The sequence below is a fragment of the Canis aureus genome, chromosome 23, assembly GCF_053574225.1.
Source record: "Canis aureus isolate CA01 chromosome 23, VMU_Caureus_v.1.0, whole genome shotgun sequence".
Taxonomy (NCBI): Eukaryota; Metazoa; Chordata; class Mammalia; order Carnivora; family Canidae; genus Canis; species Canis aureus.
In genome coordinates this window covers 22,012,726-22,030,325 of record NC_135633.1, presented here as the reverse complement: position 1 = coordinate 22,030,325, position 17,600 = coordinate 22,012,726, and the positions used below count along the sequence as shown (strand labels likewise).

Genomic DNA, 17,600 nt, shown 5'->3' with positions numbered 1-17,600 from the left:
GGAGAATGACTTCCATCAATGACACTCAGTTCCATCCCCCCTTCTTTCACCTGCTAGGAATCCCAGGGCTGGAAACTGTCCACATCTGGATTGCTTTCCCATTCTGTATTGTGTATCTGATTGCCCTCGTGGGGAACATCACCATCCTGTTTGCAATCAAGACTGAACACAGTCTCCACCAGCCCATGTTCTACTTCCTGGCCATGTTGTCTATGATCGATCTGGGTCTGTCCACGTCTACCATCCCCAAAATGCTGAGCATCTTCTGGTTCAACCTCCAAGAGATCAGCTTCAGGGGCTGCCTTACTCAGATGTTCTTCATCCACATGTTCACAGGCATGGAGACTGTTCTCCTGGTGGCCATGGCTTATGACCGCTTTGTTGCCATCTGCAACCCTCTCCAGTACACCATGATCCTCACCAATAAAACAATCGGCATCCTCGCCTCTGTTGTTGTTGGAAGAAATTTAATTCTGGTGACTCCATTTGTGTTTCTCATTCTGAGGCTGCCCTTCTGTGGGCATCACGTCATCCCTCATACGTACTGTGAGCACATGGGTCTTGCCTGGTTGGCCTGTGCACCCATCAAGGTCAACATTATCTATGGGCTCATGGTGATTTCCAATATCATTGTGGATGTGATCCTGATTGCTTCGTCCTATGTGCTTATCCTTCAAGCTGTTTTCCGCCTTCCTTCTCGGGATGCCCGACTAAAGGCTCTCAATACCTGTGGTTCTCATGTCTGTGTCATGCTGTGCTTTTACACACCGGCATTTTTTTCTTTCATGACACACCGTTTTGGTCGAAACATCCCCCGCTATATCCATATCCTTTTAGCTAATCTATATGTGGTTGTCCCACCTGCCCTCAACCCAGTCATCTATGGAGTCAGGACCAAGCAGATCCGAGAGACAGTTGTGAAGATATTTGTACAGAAATAAGAGCTCTGTGTCAACATTGGAAGGCATAGCCACCTACCACCCACATTTTAATAGTCTCACCTCACCCCTGTTTTAGATTTCCTGTTAGACAGTAGCAGCCATATTTTTATTTTTTATTGGAATTTCATTTAGAGTTGGGAGATAAGCCAAAGCTACCTCTGCTGCCCACTCTGTTCCCATGAAACCCCATGAAACCAGACAAAGGCAAAGCACTGATGGAAAGGGAAGATGTCCTGGAGGCAGCAATGGTTTGGGAGTAGAATGACTGTTGAGAAAGGGTGAGAACTCTCCCATTTCTCCATGTGTCTCTTCTTTAGGTAATTTTAGACCCTGAAGAAAACCTGATCTAATAATGTCATTTTGCAGGTGAAAAAATAATAATAAAGTGTACGCCTTGGCTCAGTGACGATGTTTAATTTAAATTAGAGCATCTGTTCTATAGATTTGTATTCTGTATATTAGTCCTCAAGTTTTGTCTTCTTTCTTTAGAGTCATTACTCATTTTTAAAAATATCATTTCTTATTTTTATTTAAATGTTTCCATCTTGTTCTTATTGTCATTCTTGCTCCCTTTTTCTTTCTAATATGATTCCTCCCATCTCCTTTCTTTTCTCCTCTTTTTCCCTTTCTTCCTCCTTTTTATCATTCTTTTTTCTCTCCCTTTCTCTTTATCTCTATATCTCTCTACTTTGTCTTCACTATTTCTCCAATAAACTAAGCATCTATGAATTGTGGAATGTGAGAGACTACAGCTTAGGCATTAAGGATACGTGGTATTATTTTCTCACTTGAAGCAGGCATTTTAGATGTGAATAATTGTATGAATTCTGTGTCTAGTTCCAATTGAATTATACCTAACATTTCCATTCTATGCTACACTATTTACCTTCAGATATACAAAATTTCTTAAAATTTGGAAATCAGCATTTTTCTGTGGTTTAGGCACAAAAGCAGTCTTCCTATTAAGCTCATGTGGCTTGCTTCAAACTAGATGAAAGAAACACTGAACTTTAATGTATGACTGACCAGGGCAATCCCTCTAAGAAATCAGAAGTCTCCATCATATCCTCTGTTTTAGAACCACTCTCTACTTTTTCATGATGATAAACAAAATAGTCAAAAACACCCCAGGGTAAAATCAGAAAATCAAGGTAGATAGAACCAAGAATACAAAGAAAGCAACAATCAGACTGTTGCAATCTGTAAATTGGACAATTTCTCTGAATCTGGGTAGCTTTTGGCCTGAAATTTGACACTGGCAAAGCAAAATTCTCGTATTCTATAGTACCCTATGTGTGAATAAGTTGAGTCCTGTGAGTATGAATAAGTTGTTTTTTAGCCTATCTCATGGCTCTAAAATTTTATAGGAACAAAGTGTTTTAAAGTCAGAAAGAGGTTAAAATTCTTCTGATCTTTCCCCTTTATTTTACAAATAAGAAAACCAAGGTCCAAAGAATGGCAGGAACTAGTGTACATAAAATATATGCATATTTAACATTATTTTGATGTAACAAGAGTAGATTACTGATATAAAACTATTTGACAACAAACTCTTAGCTCTTGTAAGACATTTTTTTAGATTTTATTTATTTATTCATGAGAGACACACAGAGAGAGAGAGAGAGAGAGAGGCAGATACACAGGCAGAGGGAGAAGCAGGCTCCACGCAAGGAGCCTGATGTGGGACTCGATCCCAGGTCTCCAGGATCACACCCTGAGCTGCAGGCAGCACTAAACCGCTGTGGCCACTGGAGCTGCCCTTGTAAGACATTTAAGTCAAAAACATTTTATGTATGTACTTGAGGCTCAACCATTGGTCTCATGTGGAGATATGCAGAAAAGTGAGAGAGAGAAAGCAAGTAGCCTAGCACTGGTGTGGGTGATGAGAAAAAGGAGACTACAGAAACTCTAAGCACAGGAGCAAGTAGAAGAGTAACAGTGACTAAAGGTGGTTCAATCCTCGTTGGTGTGGTCCATCAGTGGTAAGTGGTAAGGACTGGCCAGTTCCCTGGTCATCCATATCCGTATCACATATAAGCATGCTAAAGACAGTGTTTTCTTCTGTAAATGATATGAAAGGCATGTATAAAGTAACTTTCTGGTTGAATCCATATATGATATTTAGAAAATTCAATGTAAAAGTAATAGTGCACACAATGTGGATTGGGATTCACAATAACGCTAGCCCTGAAATGGATCATGAGCAAACTACTTAGACCTTATTCAGCAGAGTCCCTGTCTTAGGCTCCCTTTCCAGGGGACTTCTGTGCTTTGGAGTAGCATCCTCAAAATTTTCTAAGTCTGCTTCTGGTACATAGAGGCTGTCTGGGAATAGCAATGCTGTCTGGGCAGGGTGTTCTGAGCCTAGACAAGACACATATGGACCCAGTCCTCAATTCTCCTCTTTGGAGAATTCTAGGATTCTCTTTTTCCTATATCCACCAGCTTATGAAATCAGCCATTTGCCCTAAGGAGCTTTGTGACCCACATCTACAGGATTGTCCTGAGATCTCATGGCTCAAACCTGGCTTGGTAAACAGCTGAGATTTTCCAGAGACCAAAGTTTTTCTTTTATGGAATTACATGAGATGGAGGCACCACAATAGTGCTGACATGATGACTCCCAGTCATCACTTATGTCAGACATAAGAGAAGTTCAGGGCTCTGGTTTAACCAATGGTCTTCTCCTGAATGTTGGGATGGACATACATGTTAAAGCTGCTCACTGACTCCCACTCATCTGTGTTCAACCTTTCATGCTGCCTCCCAGAACAAGCACCAGAGGATATCTGTGGGAGCAACAGATATCCTCTACCTCACTGCCTCCCCTACCTTGGTGTTGGTACCCAGAATGATAATCCCGTTTGCTCCACAGGCTCTATACCACCCATCAGGTATTCCTCCAGAATTGGTTGCACCTATCTATTCCAGAGGCTTTTGAGACCATTGTTCTGCAATGCCACCAAGTACTTTCAATCTGTCTTATTTTATCTCCAATTGATATGATGACATGCTTTCCTGGGTCAATGTTAGGTAATGTCAGATGAGATAGAGGTATTCCTTGTATGAATGGGAATGTTCTTCTCACTCTGCCCACATGCTTCACCCACACTCCAAGTTGGTGACACTGTGAAAGGCAACAATGCAATCAGAACGGAAAAGAGAAGTGATGAGGGCATAAATACTTCAGGTGGCTGAAAGATGCACTTTTCTACATTAATGTTATAAAATTAAAAAAAAAATTAACACAAACAGAAAAATATTACCATTCACATTTTCCTGAATGATCTGGTTAAGCCTAACATTTATGGTCATCATCAATGAAGGACAAAAAGAACCTTCAAGAGAGTCATTGGAAGTTGTTATTCACAAGTAATACAATGGATGATGTAGCATCTTAAGTAATGATGCAAACAGAATTAAATAAATGGAATTTGAAAATGCTAGAGGCAAAATAATCTATGGTTCTGAAGAGCCATGGCACTGTAAGTAATAATAGAGTTAGTACCTTCCTTCTGTGTCAGGGAAAATGAAATGGCCAGAAATGGCCTATTTGGGATTAAAAAAAAAAAAAAGATAGTTCATGGAATTGAAGAGAAAGAAGAAATTACCTGGAAACTACAAAGAATCCTCATTTTCAGTGATTGGACCACTACCAAATATGTAATTAATTCTTTACCCATTATCCTAAATCTTCACTGATAAATTATTATGTATTACATAAGATCGATGATTATTATAATACATTCATGGTCAGATTGTTAATATATTCAAGAACCCCACAAAAATGTTTGTCCAGGCACTGCATACAGGGTAGGGCAAGCCCTGCATACATTTTTACATCCAGCCTCAGTGTGTCCAATTTCTTTTTTTTTTTTTCCAATTTCTAACTTCCCTTCTCACTCTCGTGATCTATGTCAAAGTTATACTGTGCTGGACTTGGAGCATGGCCCCAGTTTTCTGAGAATAACATGTATGCAGTTTGAATATTGGTTTGTGTATGAAGCTGTGTATATGTATATATATGCACACATGCTTATTTTTGTGTTAAATATGGTATAAATTTACTAATATCTGTGAATATTAAATGCATTTACTCATAGGCTTAATAGTAAATATTTATGACATAAGAAGAAAAAATACACAAAAGATAAAATAATTGAGGAAATGAGAAAAATACAATTTCATATTTAATTATATTTTATTAGATTAAATGTTCCAAGACAATGCCATTTTCTATAAACTTTGCTCTCCTAGACACTCCACCCTCCTAGAGACTCCTCCTTGGGAATGCTTTATGCATCACTAGGTACTTTACAGAATACAGAAGCCAGTCTAGCTCATTAAATATTAATGCTGCTTATCTCTAACCCTGTTATCCACCAGCACCTTAGGAGAATACATAACCTCAAATAGAGAAGTAAACTTTCATGAAATTTAGTCCAGATATACTATCTTCTTAAATCTGTTCTAACAGTGGCCTACTAAGTGGTTTATCAATTTAAAACTCATAATACTTAGAGTATTAATATTATCCTGGTCCAAAAAAAAAACCCCAAAACAAACAAAATAAACATTGTAAAAAATGCTAGATGCCTGGAGACCCTTCCATATTCCACATGTCAAGTTTTAAGAAAATTCCCAACAGTTTTCCCAAGTAGTTTTGTGATTTTTATACTTCCATCAACAAATATGAGTTATATAAGGGCTCCGAATGCCACACATCCTTAGTTGGCAAACTTGGTCTGGGCCCCTTATATTATGACAAACTTTTGGCACGATGTAGGAAAATTATAAGGATAGTACAAGTGTGGGATATTTACAACTTATTCACCTGAAGACAAGAAGTGGCTCCTGGAATTTAGAGGCTCAGAGAGCATTATGAAGAATGCTACCTGATAGGAGTGGATTTATTTTGAGGAGTTCACTCAGCCCATAATGGCCAACAGGTCACCTGCAAGGAAAGAACTGGTGGAACCCAGAATATACTGACTTTATTTCTGTCCTATTCTCTGATGGTACTTTCTGTTTTTTTTTTTTTTTAACCCAACTAGATGCCAAAGGGCAAGGGATGATGTTGATGCAGTGCATACTTGTGAGTCCTCCATGATACGGAGTATGCATGGTCTTAGAAAGGCAAAGAGAAGACATCCAACACATTGGTCCACATAAATCAAGAGCTGGGGGAAAATTCTGAACAAAATCTTGAGAGCCTGAATTCTTATATATTCTCCTTTCAATTACTAATCTATATTTTTTTCAGTATAATATCTGTGATATTAGATACGGTCTCTTTTTCTTCCCAGGGTCCCCTTAAAAGAGATTTGGATTTCCTTTTAACCTTTTAATAAAACCCAGAGTTATCCAAAGTAATCCTGATTTTTAAAAAATAATGTGGCCTAATACACTTTGAAATCAAATCTAATATGTTTGCCTTGAAGGTTAGAATTTAAAAAAATAAGAATGAAATAATCATGTAATTGCCGCCCACATGCTATGTTTGTGTTCCTAGGTATTCTTACATGATTTAAGAACCACAGTGAAATTTAAAGTGTAAGTAGAAAGCCATTAAGCCTCTGACTGGCTAGTAATCTGGGACCTGTTTGATGATGGCATTTGCTAGAGGATGTAGTTTGCAGATCATCCGTAACCAGAAGGTATCTCTAACCAGAAAACATAAAGCTCTATCCTCAGGGATATGGAAATTTTCTATCCCATACTTTAGGTCCAGAGACATGGCTCACTGAGAGAGGCCTTTCCCTGGAGACTAGTTCTTGTATAACTCCTTGGCTCTGGCTACTGGGAACTCAATCACAAGCAGCTTGCAGTCTGTGGCATCCAGTTCTTGGCAAACAATTTCTCAGATGCTGAGCAGAGGTAGGTGAGTTAGTCCCTGTTTATGCTGGAAAAGAGTTCACAATGGCAGTAACAAAGTGGTCCATGGGACAAGAGAGCTCTGGTGGCTCAGTCACAGTCTCTGTAGCTGGGGCCATCTCCAACTGGTACAGCAAGAGAGAGAGAGGGGAGGTGTGTTGAAAACAACTTGGATTCATAGCTGCACATCAGTCACTCACACAAAAATACACAGCAAAACTCTCACAGTGATGAATAACAAACTGACATCTATGAACCCAAGAACCTATATCTAGATACAGACATATAACAAGGAATGTCACATGCAAACACAAAGGAAAATACCAATGATAACTCTCATTATCTGGCCCAAATGAAGCCTTTTCTTCTCTACGTCCTTCTATTTTGTTATCTCAGAGGGGAACCTCTTATACTGGCAACAGACATCCTAGCGGGAAGAGGTTACAACACATCTGAGAAAAAGGAACAGACAGGTTGAAAGATGAGAAGCCTGGGAACCTGATACAGAAATTATTTAATCCTGTGGCAAAGAATAGAAGCTAGTCCCTGGAAGAAATACAACAGTATAGCAGAAAGTTGAGTGCCTGAAAAGAAAGAAAGAAGTTCAGAAAGCGAGAGGAAGAAAGAACCTCAGAGAATTACTGTGAAGATAAACTTAGGAAATATGTATGGAAATGCTCATTAAACAGAAAAAAAATGATTAAGTACACAAAAAGGAAGGGTGACTGCATAAGTAATGATAACGGTTACAGTAGAGGCAGTGACCCAAACAGACAATAATTTTTGCCAACGGTAATAAGCTTATTGACCAGGAACATTCTGAATCCAGAGTATATTTAGAATGCAAAGCACATTTTTGAAAAGTTTCCCCATAAATACTAGTTTAAACAAATGGAAGGAAAACTATGACAGTAGAAACCTTGCATAAACCAAGAAGGAAAATACTGACATTAATAGAATTTAAACTCTGTGAAATTGGGTCTTCAGTTCAGTCCCTGCTGCATGCCCACATTTGGAGCAATGCGTGGTGGGTAGTAAGTACTCTATAAATGAATTAAATTTGTCAAATGAATTAAAGGATTCAGAACTGGGGACTTCTATAATAGATGAGGGCAGAGGGTATAGTAGTGGTAAGTTTGCTGATGATATTAAACATAGAAGGTGAAAAACTTAAAATGTAAGACATTGGGAGAAGTTATTAGAACATGTAACAGCCTATAAGATTTTAGAACCTTGATACACGAACTTAGTCTTTTATTACAAGAATAATACAACAAACACAACCCAGCTTGGTGAAATAATCATCGCCCTGCCCACTGTAGGTGCCACCAAGAAGAGTGAACAGAAGACTTCTCAAACTGTAAAGGAGCTCTCAATCCCTCTGCCATAGCCCTGCATAGAGCCCCTTTTAGGATGTGAATCACTGCTTCTCGATCACATTTTATTTAACAGGACTATATTGTTGAGATACACGTTTTTCAAAAGGAAAAGTATTGAGAGCCATTGGTGAAGAGATAAATTATAGAAAAAGTTACGTTAAAAGAGGATGGAAGTTTTAATCTACTCAGTTGCTGCAAAGGGGAAGAAAAATAAATTTGACAGCTGTTTCTGAAGATTAACCTTATTAAACTGTTATAAAGTCGATCAACTGCAATCTATCTCCATCACTAACAACATGGTACAGAATACCATCATTTCTAACCTGGAAGTCTGTGATAAATTTCTAATTGACCTGGCTACAAATGTACTTGCTGCCTTTTATTACACACTTTTGACAGTGAACCAGAGTGATTTTTTGAAATGCAAATCAGGTCATGTTACACTGTACTTTATAATCCTATAGTTTCTTCTCATTGTTTCTATTTTTATTTTTAATATTTTATTTATTTATTCATGAGAGACACACAGAGAGAGGCAGAGAGACCTAGCCAAAGGAAGAAGCAGGCTCACTGCAGGGAGCCTGATGTGGGACTCAATCCCCCGACCAGGGATCACGACCTGAGCCAAAGATAGACATTCAACCACTGAACCACCCAGGTGCCCCTCTTCTCATTGCTTCTAGAATGAAAAGAAAAACTCCTTAAAATTAACCACAAGCGTTTACATGATTACTCAGTTTTTGCCCCAGCTGTTCCCATTAACTAGAAATATTTTTCTATACTCATTCCTCACTTCCACTTATTATTACTGGACTCTTAGCCTTCAGCTATCAATTAACACTTCCTCAGGAAAACATTCTCCATGAACCCTGGCCAGGTTAAATAAGCTCTTAGTCTATAGTGACTCTTCTTGGAGCCTGACTGATACTTTGCACTTATTAAGTATATATGATAATATTTGTCTGTCTCAACAGACTACCTGAATCATGAGAGCAGAGCTTGGATTTGATTTTCACCATCCAATATTTTAAACACTAATACTAGGCATCTACTGGTTGCCCAATTATAGTTAACTGTGTTCAAATGGAGAATTGCTAGGAATTGATGACTAGATGTGAAGCAGGCAGGAATATGGAAAAGAGAAAGTATTAAAAATATCTTCAAGATTTCTTGCCTGGGATGTTGTGTACATAGCATCACTACCTAAAATTGAGGAAAATGGAACAGAAAAGTTTTCAGAGTAGAGAACTACAGAACCTGTTGGATAAGAAGGGCTTCAGTTATCCTGTAAAGTACTTGGAGATACATAGAGAATTGGGGAAGAAAATTTCTAGAAACATATTTTTGAGAATCACGAGGGAAAAAATGTGTTACTTGCAGTTAGGAAAGTGAACGGAATCATCCTTAAAAGGCACCTGGATGAGGAGAGACTACAGACAAGGACAGAATACTATTGAAAAGAAAGATGAAGAAAAGAAGTAAACACATTTCAAAGAGTATTCTGAGATTTAGAAGGAAAACAGAAGAGGTGTTCAAAATCCAAGAGAGAAGAGCATTTTATGAAGATGAGAAATATATTAGTAGATGAAGAATTTATCACTCCCTGTTTGTAGCCATGCCCTAACCAGTTATTATATTTAGTTATTTCTAGTCTTCATGCAATGGGAACATTGGAGTTATAAGGACTGCGTAAGATTCAGTATCAAGTCCAGAAAAAAAAAATCAGAACGTGCATTCTCAAAGAACAGTTAATTGCAGTGCATGAGATTTGTAAGACTTTCTGCAGTATGCTAAAATGTGTGTGTCTGTGTGTGTGTGTGTACATGTGCCTGCATTGGCAGTGGGGATTATGTCTGGTGAGTCTCCGAAGGATTGTTTTGTTGATCTAGGAATAAACATGAATTTTTTTTTGGAATAAACATGAATTTTATTCCAAGCCTCAGATAGTAGCAAATTAAAGCTTTGTTTCAACCACAGAAATATAGAGAATATTTGCAAAGGAAGAAAGAAGACAAAATGAGATGTGAAGTTCAAATGCAGAAAAATAATTAGGAAAAGACTATATTTCCCAAGGCTAAAGGATAAGATAAGGCCAAGGGAAAACAAAGGCACAATGCCATCTGTAATATCTACTATGGCATCCCTCCCGGGTTTGCTTTTTAGGACCTATCCACCTATTCCTCAGTTGCTGGAGATATCAGCTGCTGAGAATTCACATCTACATTCCTCCCTAGAAGGAAAATCTCATCCAAAATTGTGCCCCATCACACAGGGTGGCCCATGGCTAGTGACTAGACACCACAGGAACACAAATAACTAGCTTCCTTGCCTCTTTGTGGAATAACTTAGAAGGGCTATTCCAGCTCCAGAGCTTCCCATTGTATCACTGGAAGTATCGGATGCAATCTCATGAAAGGTCAGTTTCTCCTTTGAACTGATCCTACCTTATTGACTTTTTTATAAGTATATTTCTCTAGAGAACTCAAAATTCCTTCTGCACACCATGTTATATCTCAGTTCAGTTTCAACAGAATCAAATTAAAACACTATATATGATCATAGGAAAGATTGTCATTTCTACTCAATTTTAATTTGCTAATTAGGGCCTGTCACTAATTCATGATCACTACCTATCACTATATAAAGTATCATGATATGGGATGCCTGGGTGGCTCAGTGGTTGAGCATCTGCCTTTGGCTCAGGGCATGATCCTGGACTGGGATCAAGTCCCACATCAGGCTCCCTGTGAGGATCCTGCTTCTCCCTCTGCCTGTGTCTCTGCCCCTCTCTCTCTTTCTCTGTCTCTCATGAATAAATAAATACAATCTTTAAAAAAATAAAAATTAAAAAAATAAAGTATCATGATATCATGGAGATAAATCTGACACTGGTTTTGACCTCAAGGAAATTATACCCTAGTAGTTCATGTCTACCAGTTTTTCAAGCTGGAGTGAGATCAGAATCACCTGGAGGGTTTATTAGCAAATTATTGGGCCCCATCCACCCCCAGAGTTATTGGTTTAGTGAATCTGGAGTAGCGTCTAAGAATTTGCATTTATAACAAATTACGAGATGATGCTCATACTCCTGGCCTAGGAAACATTTTGAGAACTACTAATAACCAATGATAGCTAACATAACAGAGAGATAAATAGACCTACAAAAATAATAAATAATCCTGGAATAAGCCACTTAGAGAAAGCGCTGATGATGGTATGTCATTAAATCTGGGCTAAGAACTATTTTGTTGATTGGAGCTGGTAGGGAAGATTTCCTCATCAGAAGAAATAAGAAGAATGACATGGAGAAGAAAGTATGCAGAAAGTCTGAAGTTCGGTTTGACCGAAGCATAGAGGTAAGATTACATAAATAGGTCAGAATTCGTGTTTAAGAGTCTTTGGTGCCATTTTATAAAATATTGGCTTTTTTCACATAGGTAGGGCACTCTTGCTAGTTTTATTCTTATGAATCAGAGTTGACAAACTTACTCTAAAGGGAGAGCGAATACAAATTTTTAGCTTTGCTGGCCAGAAGGTCTTGAATACAGATGCTCAGTTCTGCCATTGTAAAGTGGAAACAGCCATAGAAAATATGCCAATTAATGGGAATGCTTATGTTAAAAAAAAATCTTCATTTACACTCAAAGGAACATCAAGGCAAAACATACAGCACTGTCTTAGATGTAGCACTACCTAAACTCAACAAGCCCAGTCACTGTAGGTATTCCACCCACGGACCAGAGCACCCCATAGAATACATCCTATAACAGCAAAGCTTGTAATGGTTGCACTCATTTGAAAATCACACAGGCTCCACCATGTCACAGATTGCATGCATGGCACAGGGCCAGTTACAACCCAGACTCAATCACAAGGCACACCAGACAGATGCCATTATTATAGTAAAAAAAGTCTGCTGCTAACTTCAACACATTAGCTTCTATCACTCTTATCAGGGAAACTAACTACAGCACTAATATAGCCTACACTCCTCCTAAATTGAGGTAAGTATCTGGTCTTGGTAATTCTCTAAATTTAAGAAAGATAGACATATTGTCAGTATTCAGGCAGCATGAAGGATTATCCATTAATATTATGCAGCATGAAGAAGGCAGGAAAGAAGGTTAAAAATCACCAAAGGCTCTTAACAATATCTAAGAACAACCGTGTTAAACTGCCTAGGAATGGGAACGTAATATAACCTAGTAAGTGATAAGACGTGGTAGTTCGAGGAGGGATATTATTTTGGTAGAATCACATAATGGTCTCCCAATACGTCTAAATTTCTTAATTCCATTACTTAGCTCAGACCAAAACACCAGGTATCCAGTCCTCCACCTTTATGGTAAATATACTTTATCTATTCCTTAGATACTGAAAGGGAGAAAAATGTGAGACATGTAGGAATTTGCTATATTTGAAAATGTTCTACGTGGTTTTCTATGTAGATGAGGCAAATACTTTGAAGTGAGTGTCTTTTTAATTGTGCCTCATATTGCCTCTCTAGGTCTCCACTGCTATATTATGGAATTAAAGAATGGATTTTCTGTTTCTTCAGAAAACAGACAACATGCTATAAAAAAGATTAGGGTCTTTCCCTGGAAGCCAGAAAACTCCTGCAAGAAATGTGTCTATAACCAATTCCTAGCAATATGCTGCATTCCAACAATACACAGTTCCATCCTCCCTCCTTCCTTCTGGTGGGGATTCCAGGGCTAGAAGATGTGCACATCTGGATTGGCTTCCCCTTTTTTGCAGTGTATCTGATAGCCCTTCTGGGGAACATCACTATCCTGTTCGTGATCCAGATGGAACATAGCCTCCACCAACCCATGTTTTACTTCCTGGCCATGTTGGCCTGCACTGACCTTGGCTTGTCCACAGCCACCATCCCCAAGATGCTGGGCATTTTCTGGTTCAATCTCAGGGAGATTGGGTTTGGTGCTTGCATCACACAGATGTACACTATCCATATATGTACCGGCCTGGAGTCTGTGGTGCTGACAGTTATGGCCATAGATCGATATATTGCCATCTGCAACCCCTTGAGATATAGCATGATCCTTACCAATAAGGTGATAGCTATCCTGAGCATAGTCATCATAGTCAGGACTTTGGTGTTTGTGACTCCATTCATATTTCTCATCCTGAGATTGCCTTTCTGTGGTGTCCGGGTTATCCTTCATACCTACTGTGAACATATGGGCTTGGCAAAGTTGGCTTGTGCCAATATTAGGGTCAATGTTGTGTATGGATTGATTGCTTTCTCAGTGGGATACATTGATCTATCTGTGATTGGATTCTCCTACGTCCAAATCCTCCGAGCAGTCTTCCACCTCCCCTCCTGGGATGCCCGGCTCAAGGCACTCAACACATGTGGCTCGCATGTCTGTGTCATGTTAGCTTTCTACCTGCCAGCCCTCTTCTCCTTCATGACACATCGCTTTGGCCACAACATTCCTCATTACATCCACATTCTTCTGGCCAATCTGTACGTGGTTGTTCCCCCTGCTCTTAACCCTGTTATCTATGGGGTCAGGACAAAACAGATAAGAGAGCGTGTACTAAGGATACTTATCCCTAAAGCCTATTGACATTTAGATCTAGGAGGATTTTCCATGACAATTAAGGGAAATAATAATATAAAAGTAGAAGTAAACATTGGAAATATTTTTGTAAGACTTCAGCACTCCCACACAGGCCAATCACCTATATTTCCCCCACTCTTCCTATTTGTACACCCACTAGAAAGCATAGTTCAAAGCTTCCCAAACTATTTCTCTACTTTACCACAAGAAAAATACAAAACAAAACAAAAAACACTCACATTTAAACCACATTGATATTACAAAATTTTTAGAGAGAAAAAGGTTGGCAAAAAAGTGTGGCCCCAGTAAAAAGCCTTGAATAATTTCCTTTATATGGAGTTTCTCTTCATTCACATGTCAGAAGGGAAAGTTCATGTCTTAAAATGATGTGGGATTTCATCAATATCAAGCAAGATACAGTGGCAAGAGAAATTAACTGGAAGTCGTAAGATCTACATTTAAATTCAAGACCTGGCCCTGATTAGAAGATATGCCTGAAAATTTCATTTAGAGCTCTTTGAAATTCAGTATTCTTGCCAATAAAATGCTGTAAAGCAATACTAGTCTGGCACTGTGAACTCAAAAAAAAAAAAAAAAAACCTGTTGAAAAAATCTTTGCAGTTTGTAAAACATGAAAAGATTTGGAAAAAAATAAACAAATGTATTTCTAGCATGGTTGTTACTTCTACCATATGTAGGTTTAGCCTACTAAAACCCATTCTAATATATAGTCTCTGTTATGAAGTGAGGGCACCAGCTCCAGATTACCCCATTGCTTGGTGTTCTTTACAACCCTCAACCCTTACCTTAGTAAGAGGGTCTGTTCATCAGGAGGCTAGAAAGCCCAAAGAATTAAAAGGGCCCAATCTAGAATCCTCTTACACTATTAGTGGTAATGAGAACTGGTGGTCACTCTGGAAAGCAGTATGTCAGGTTCCTCAAAAAGCTAAAAGTAGAACTACCCTACCCAACAATTGCACTGCTAGACATTTACACAAAGGACACAAAAATACTGATAAGAAGGAGCACATGTGCCCCAATAGTTACAGCAGCATTATCAACAGCCGCCAAATTGTGGAGTGAGCCCAAATGTCCATAAACTGATGAATGGATAAAGATGTGGTGTTCAAATATATATACACACACACACACATATAAAATATGGAATATTATTCAGCAATCAAAAAGAATGAGATCTTGCCATTTGCAATGACATGGATGGAGCTAGAGTGTATTACACTAAGCAAAATAAGTCAAAGAAAGACAAATACTGTATTATTTCACTCCTATGTGGAATTTAAGAAACAAAACAGATGAGCATACGGGAAGGGAAAAAAGAGAGAGGGAAGCAAATCATAAGAGACTCTTAACTATAGAGAACAAACTGAGAATTGATGGAGGGAGGTGGGTAGGGGATGCCCTAAATGGGTGATAGGTGCTAAGGAGGGCACTTGTGTAATATGTGTTACATGCAAGTGATGAATCACTAAAGTCTACTCCAGAAATCAATATTACACTATATGTTAACAGAACTTAAATAAAAATTGATAAGTAAAAAAACAAACAAACTATTTTGGTAAATAATAACAATAATAAAAGAGGGCTCTATCTGGACTTGAGGCCTCAGGGAAATCCCATCGCCTACAGTTCTTATTAGAGTGAGCTTTAAGACAGCTATAATAGAGCCACACTCAGTAAGAGCAGAAAAGGAGAAATGACATCCGCTTGCCTACATGAAGGGGCTCTCAATACCCTCATGCTTGGCTCTCATTTCCTCAAGCCAAAGCCATAGGTGCGACTCAGCATTTGTCATTTTCCACAAAAGAATTTTCTCACAGGCTCCCCTCCATCTCACAGCTGCTGGAAGAGTTTATCTACCACCACCTTCGTCCTGTCCCTCAGAAGACAGAAGGGCCAACTTCAACACTGATGACCTAAATGATAGTAATAATCTCAATGTCCTTACATACTGATAACAGTGATAGTAATGACAAAGAAAACAAAAGCTCACATGTTTTGAACACTTGCAGTATAATAGTATCTGGGCATGATAACATTAATTTTCATAAGACCCTTGTGTGAATGATTATAAAAATTAATTTTAAAAACATCTAACAGAAAGGATGCAATTCATAGGAATAAGATACATATTGTTAGGTGATATTGCCCAGCATTTCGTCTACTCCGTTGGTCTCTCAAGGAGTGCTTTCCCTACCTCTGCTATGCTTCTCCCAGGTGCAAATCCAGAAGGGACTCAAAGAAGAATTCCTGTTAGTCATATTCAGACCTTAATTCCTCCACCAGGTTTCTCTAGATCAGTGCAAACGGCTACTATAATTATGAGAAGCTTGATTCAAACTACAGGTACATGGTTATAGAAACTACAACTTGTTATTGGGGTTTTATAAGGGATGTAGGGTCCAGTACACCTTTTGTCATTCTCCGTAGTGATGAACACAGCCTCTGGCACATCAGGGGGCTCAGCAAACATCCCCTTGTTTATGATATTGAAGTGGCTAAGAGAAGAGTTAACCAACTGCATCTACAATGCATCTTTAGTTCCCAGTAGTAGATCCCTAAATAAAGAATGGACAAAACATATACTCGAGTTTCACGTTAAGAGGATGACAGTTTCTCACAGAATTGTCAAGCCCAGTGCAGGTGGCTCAAGGAACTGGGCACAGTGGTCCTAAGATAGGCTTTAGGGTGAGTCCTCTTACACGTAAAGGGGAGAGAGGAACAGAATTACCCAAAGAACCAGCTCATGAGGGACAGACACAACTTTGCCACAAAGTTCTTATAGCAAAAAAACAAAACAAAACAAACAAAAAACAAAAAAGAAAAAACAAAGCAAAACAAAACAAAAGTCCTTTTTGTACAGTCCTTGGACATACCTTGTTAGTAGAATGAAGTAGTATAAACTAAAGCCATTTCAAATTGGTAGAGTACAGATGTTTTGTCAGTTTAATAGAGAAACTCTGTGGAGTCATTTTGCTACCACAGGCTGACTATGATCCAGTTGTACTGGAAGGGAGTGTATTAAAAACCTGAAAAGGAGGAAGAGAAAAGCCAACCACCAGCCACTCACCTCACTGCCTGGTTTGCAGGTTAGTCACATTAGAAGGGGAATCTGCATAAGGAACACAGCCTTTGAGAAAGAGATCTATACCATTTGAACCAAAAACTACTATTGAACACTGCCACTCAGGATCAGTGAAGATTTAAATCAAGATCCAGTAGCAAGAGAGAGCAAAAATTAAATATCTGGAGGAAAAGGGGAGTCTGTGCTGGTGACCAATGCTCAAAACAAAGACCTAAATATTGTTGAAAAAACAAAACTACATTTTACATATAGAATAAAGTAGTGTTTGGGAGCCTCTTAATACATAGTCATCCTGATATGCTAATTCTAAACCTTTTAGTGTTAACAATGAGAGCTGTGACCTCAGAGGCCCAGTGTGGGACATCAAAATTCTGTAACCTTGGAGTCTACACAGCCTAGAGTTAGTCAGGAGAAAAAGAAAAAAGAAGAAAGAAAAAACCTTCCTAGCTACAAGTCAACACTGCTCTCTTGTGGCTACTAACAGGAATAGAAATACTGGGATGAATTCAGTTCTCAATCTCTTCATGGTGTTTGAAGGGGGACTAACAACTCTGTGTTACGAAAATTCCTGGGACCTCCAACACTTAGGGGACGTTTAGTGAGTGGCTTCAGGAAGAAGACATTGTGCTTCCAGCTCATTAGGCACGTGGGGATTTGAATGATTAATTTAAAACTTAAAAGAGATATAACAATTATTCTGTGATTTTCTCTTTGT

The 17,600-nt window shown here is 38.7% G+C and overlaps 3 protein-coding genes across 8 annotated transcripts in view; 2 read left to right on the top strand and 1 right to left on the bottom strand.

Annotated features, from left to right (window-relative positions):
• The window catches only part of LOC144294780 (olfactory receptor 52E8-like), a 65,691-nt gene extending 48,504 nt beyond the window's left edge, over positions 1-17,187 (bottom strand). For 4 of the 6 annotated variants that reach the window (XR_013362167.1, XM_077866731.1, XM_077866733.1 and 1 more), the window contains exon 1: positions 14,589-14,645. The gene's annotated coding sequence lies outside the window, so the exon portion shown is untranslated. Of the gene's footprint in view, positions 1-14,588; positions 14,646-16,870 lie in introns of those variants that run through there. The other 2 variants (XM_077866732.1, XM_077866734.1) reach the window with 1 other exon arrangement.
• Positions 6-973, top strand: LOC144295337 (olfactory receptor 52E4). The gene has a single exon (XM_077867720.1). The coding sequence runs from the start codon at positions 6-8 to the stop codon at positions 939-941; it is 936 nt and encodes a 311-aa protein (XP_077723846.1). The 3' UTR covers positions 942-973.
• Positions 12,847-13,788, top strand: LOC144294779 (olfactory receptor 52E5). The gene has a single exon (XM_077866730.1). It carries the CDS (start codon positions 12,847-12,849, stop codon positions 13,786-13,788), a length of 942 nt encoding a protein of 313 aa, XP_077722856.1.
• Positions 17,188-17,600: the final 413 nt, after the last annotated feature.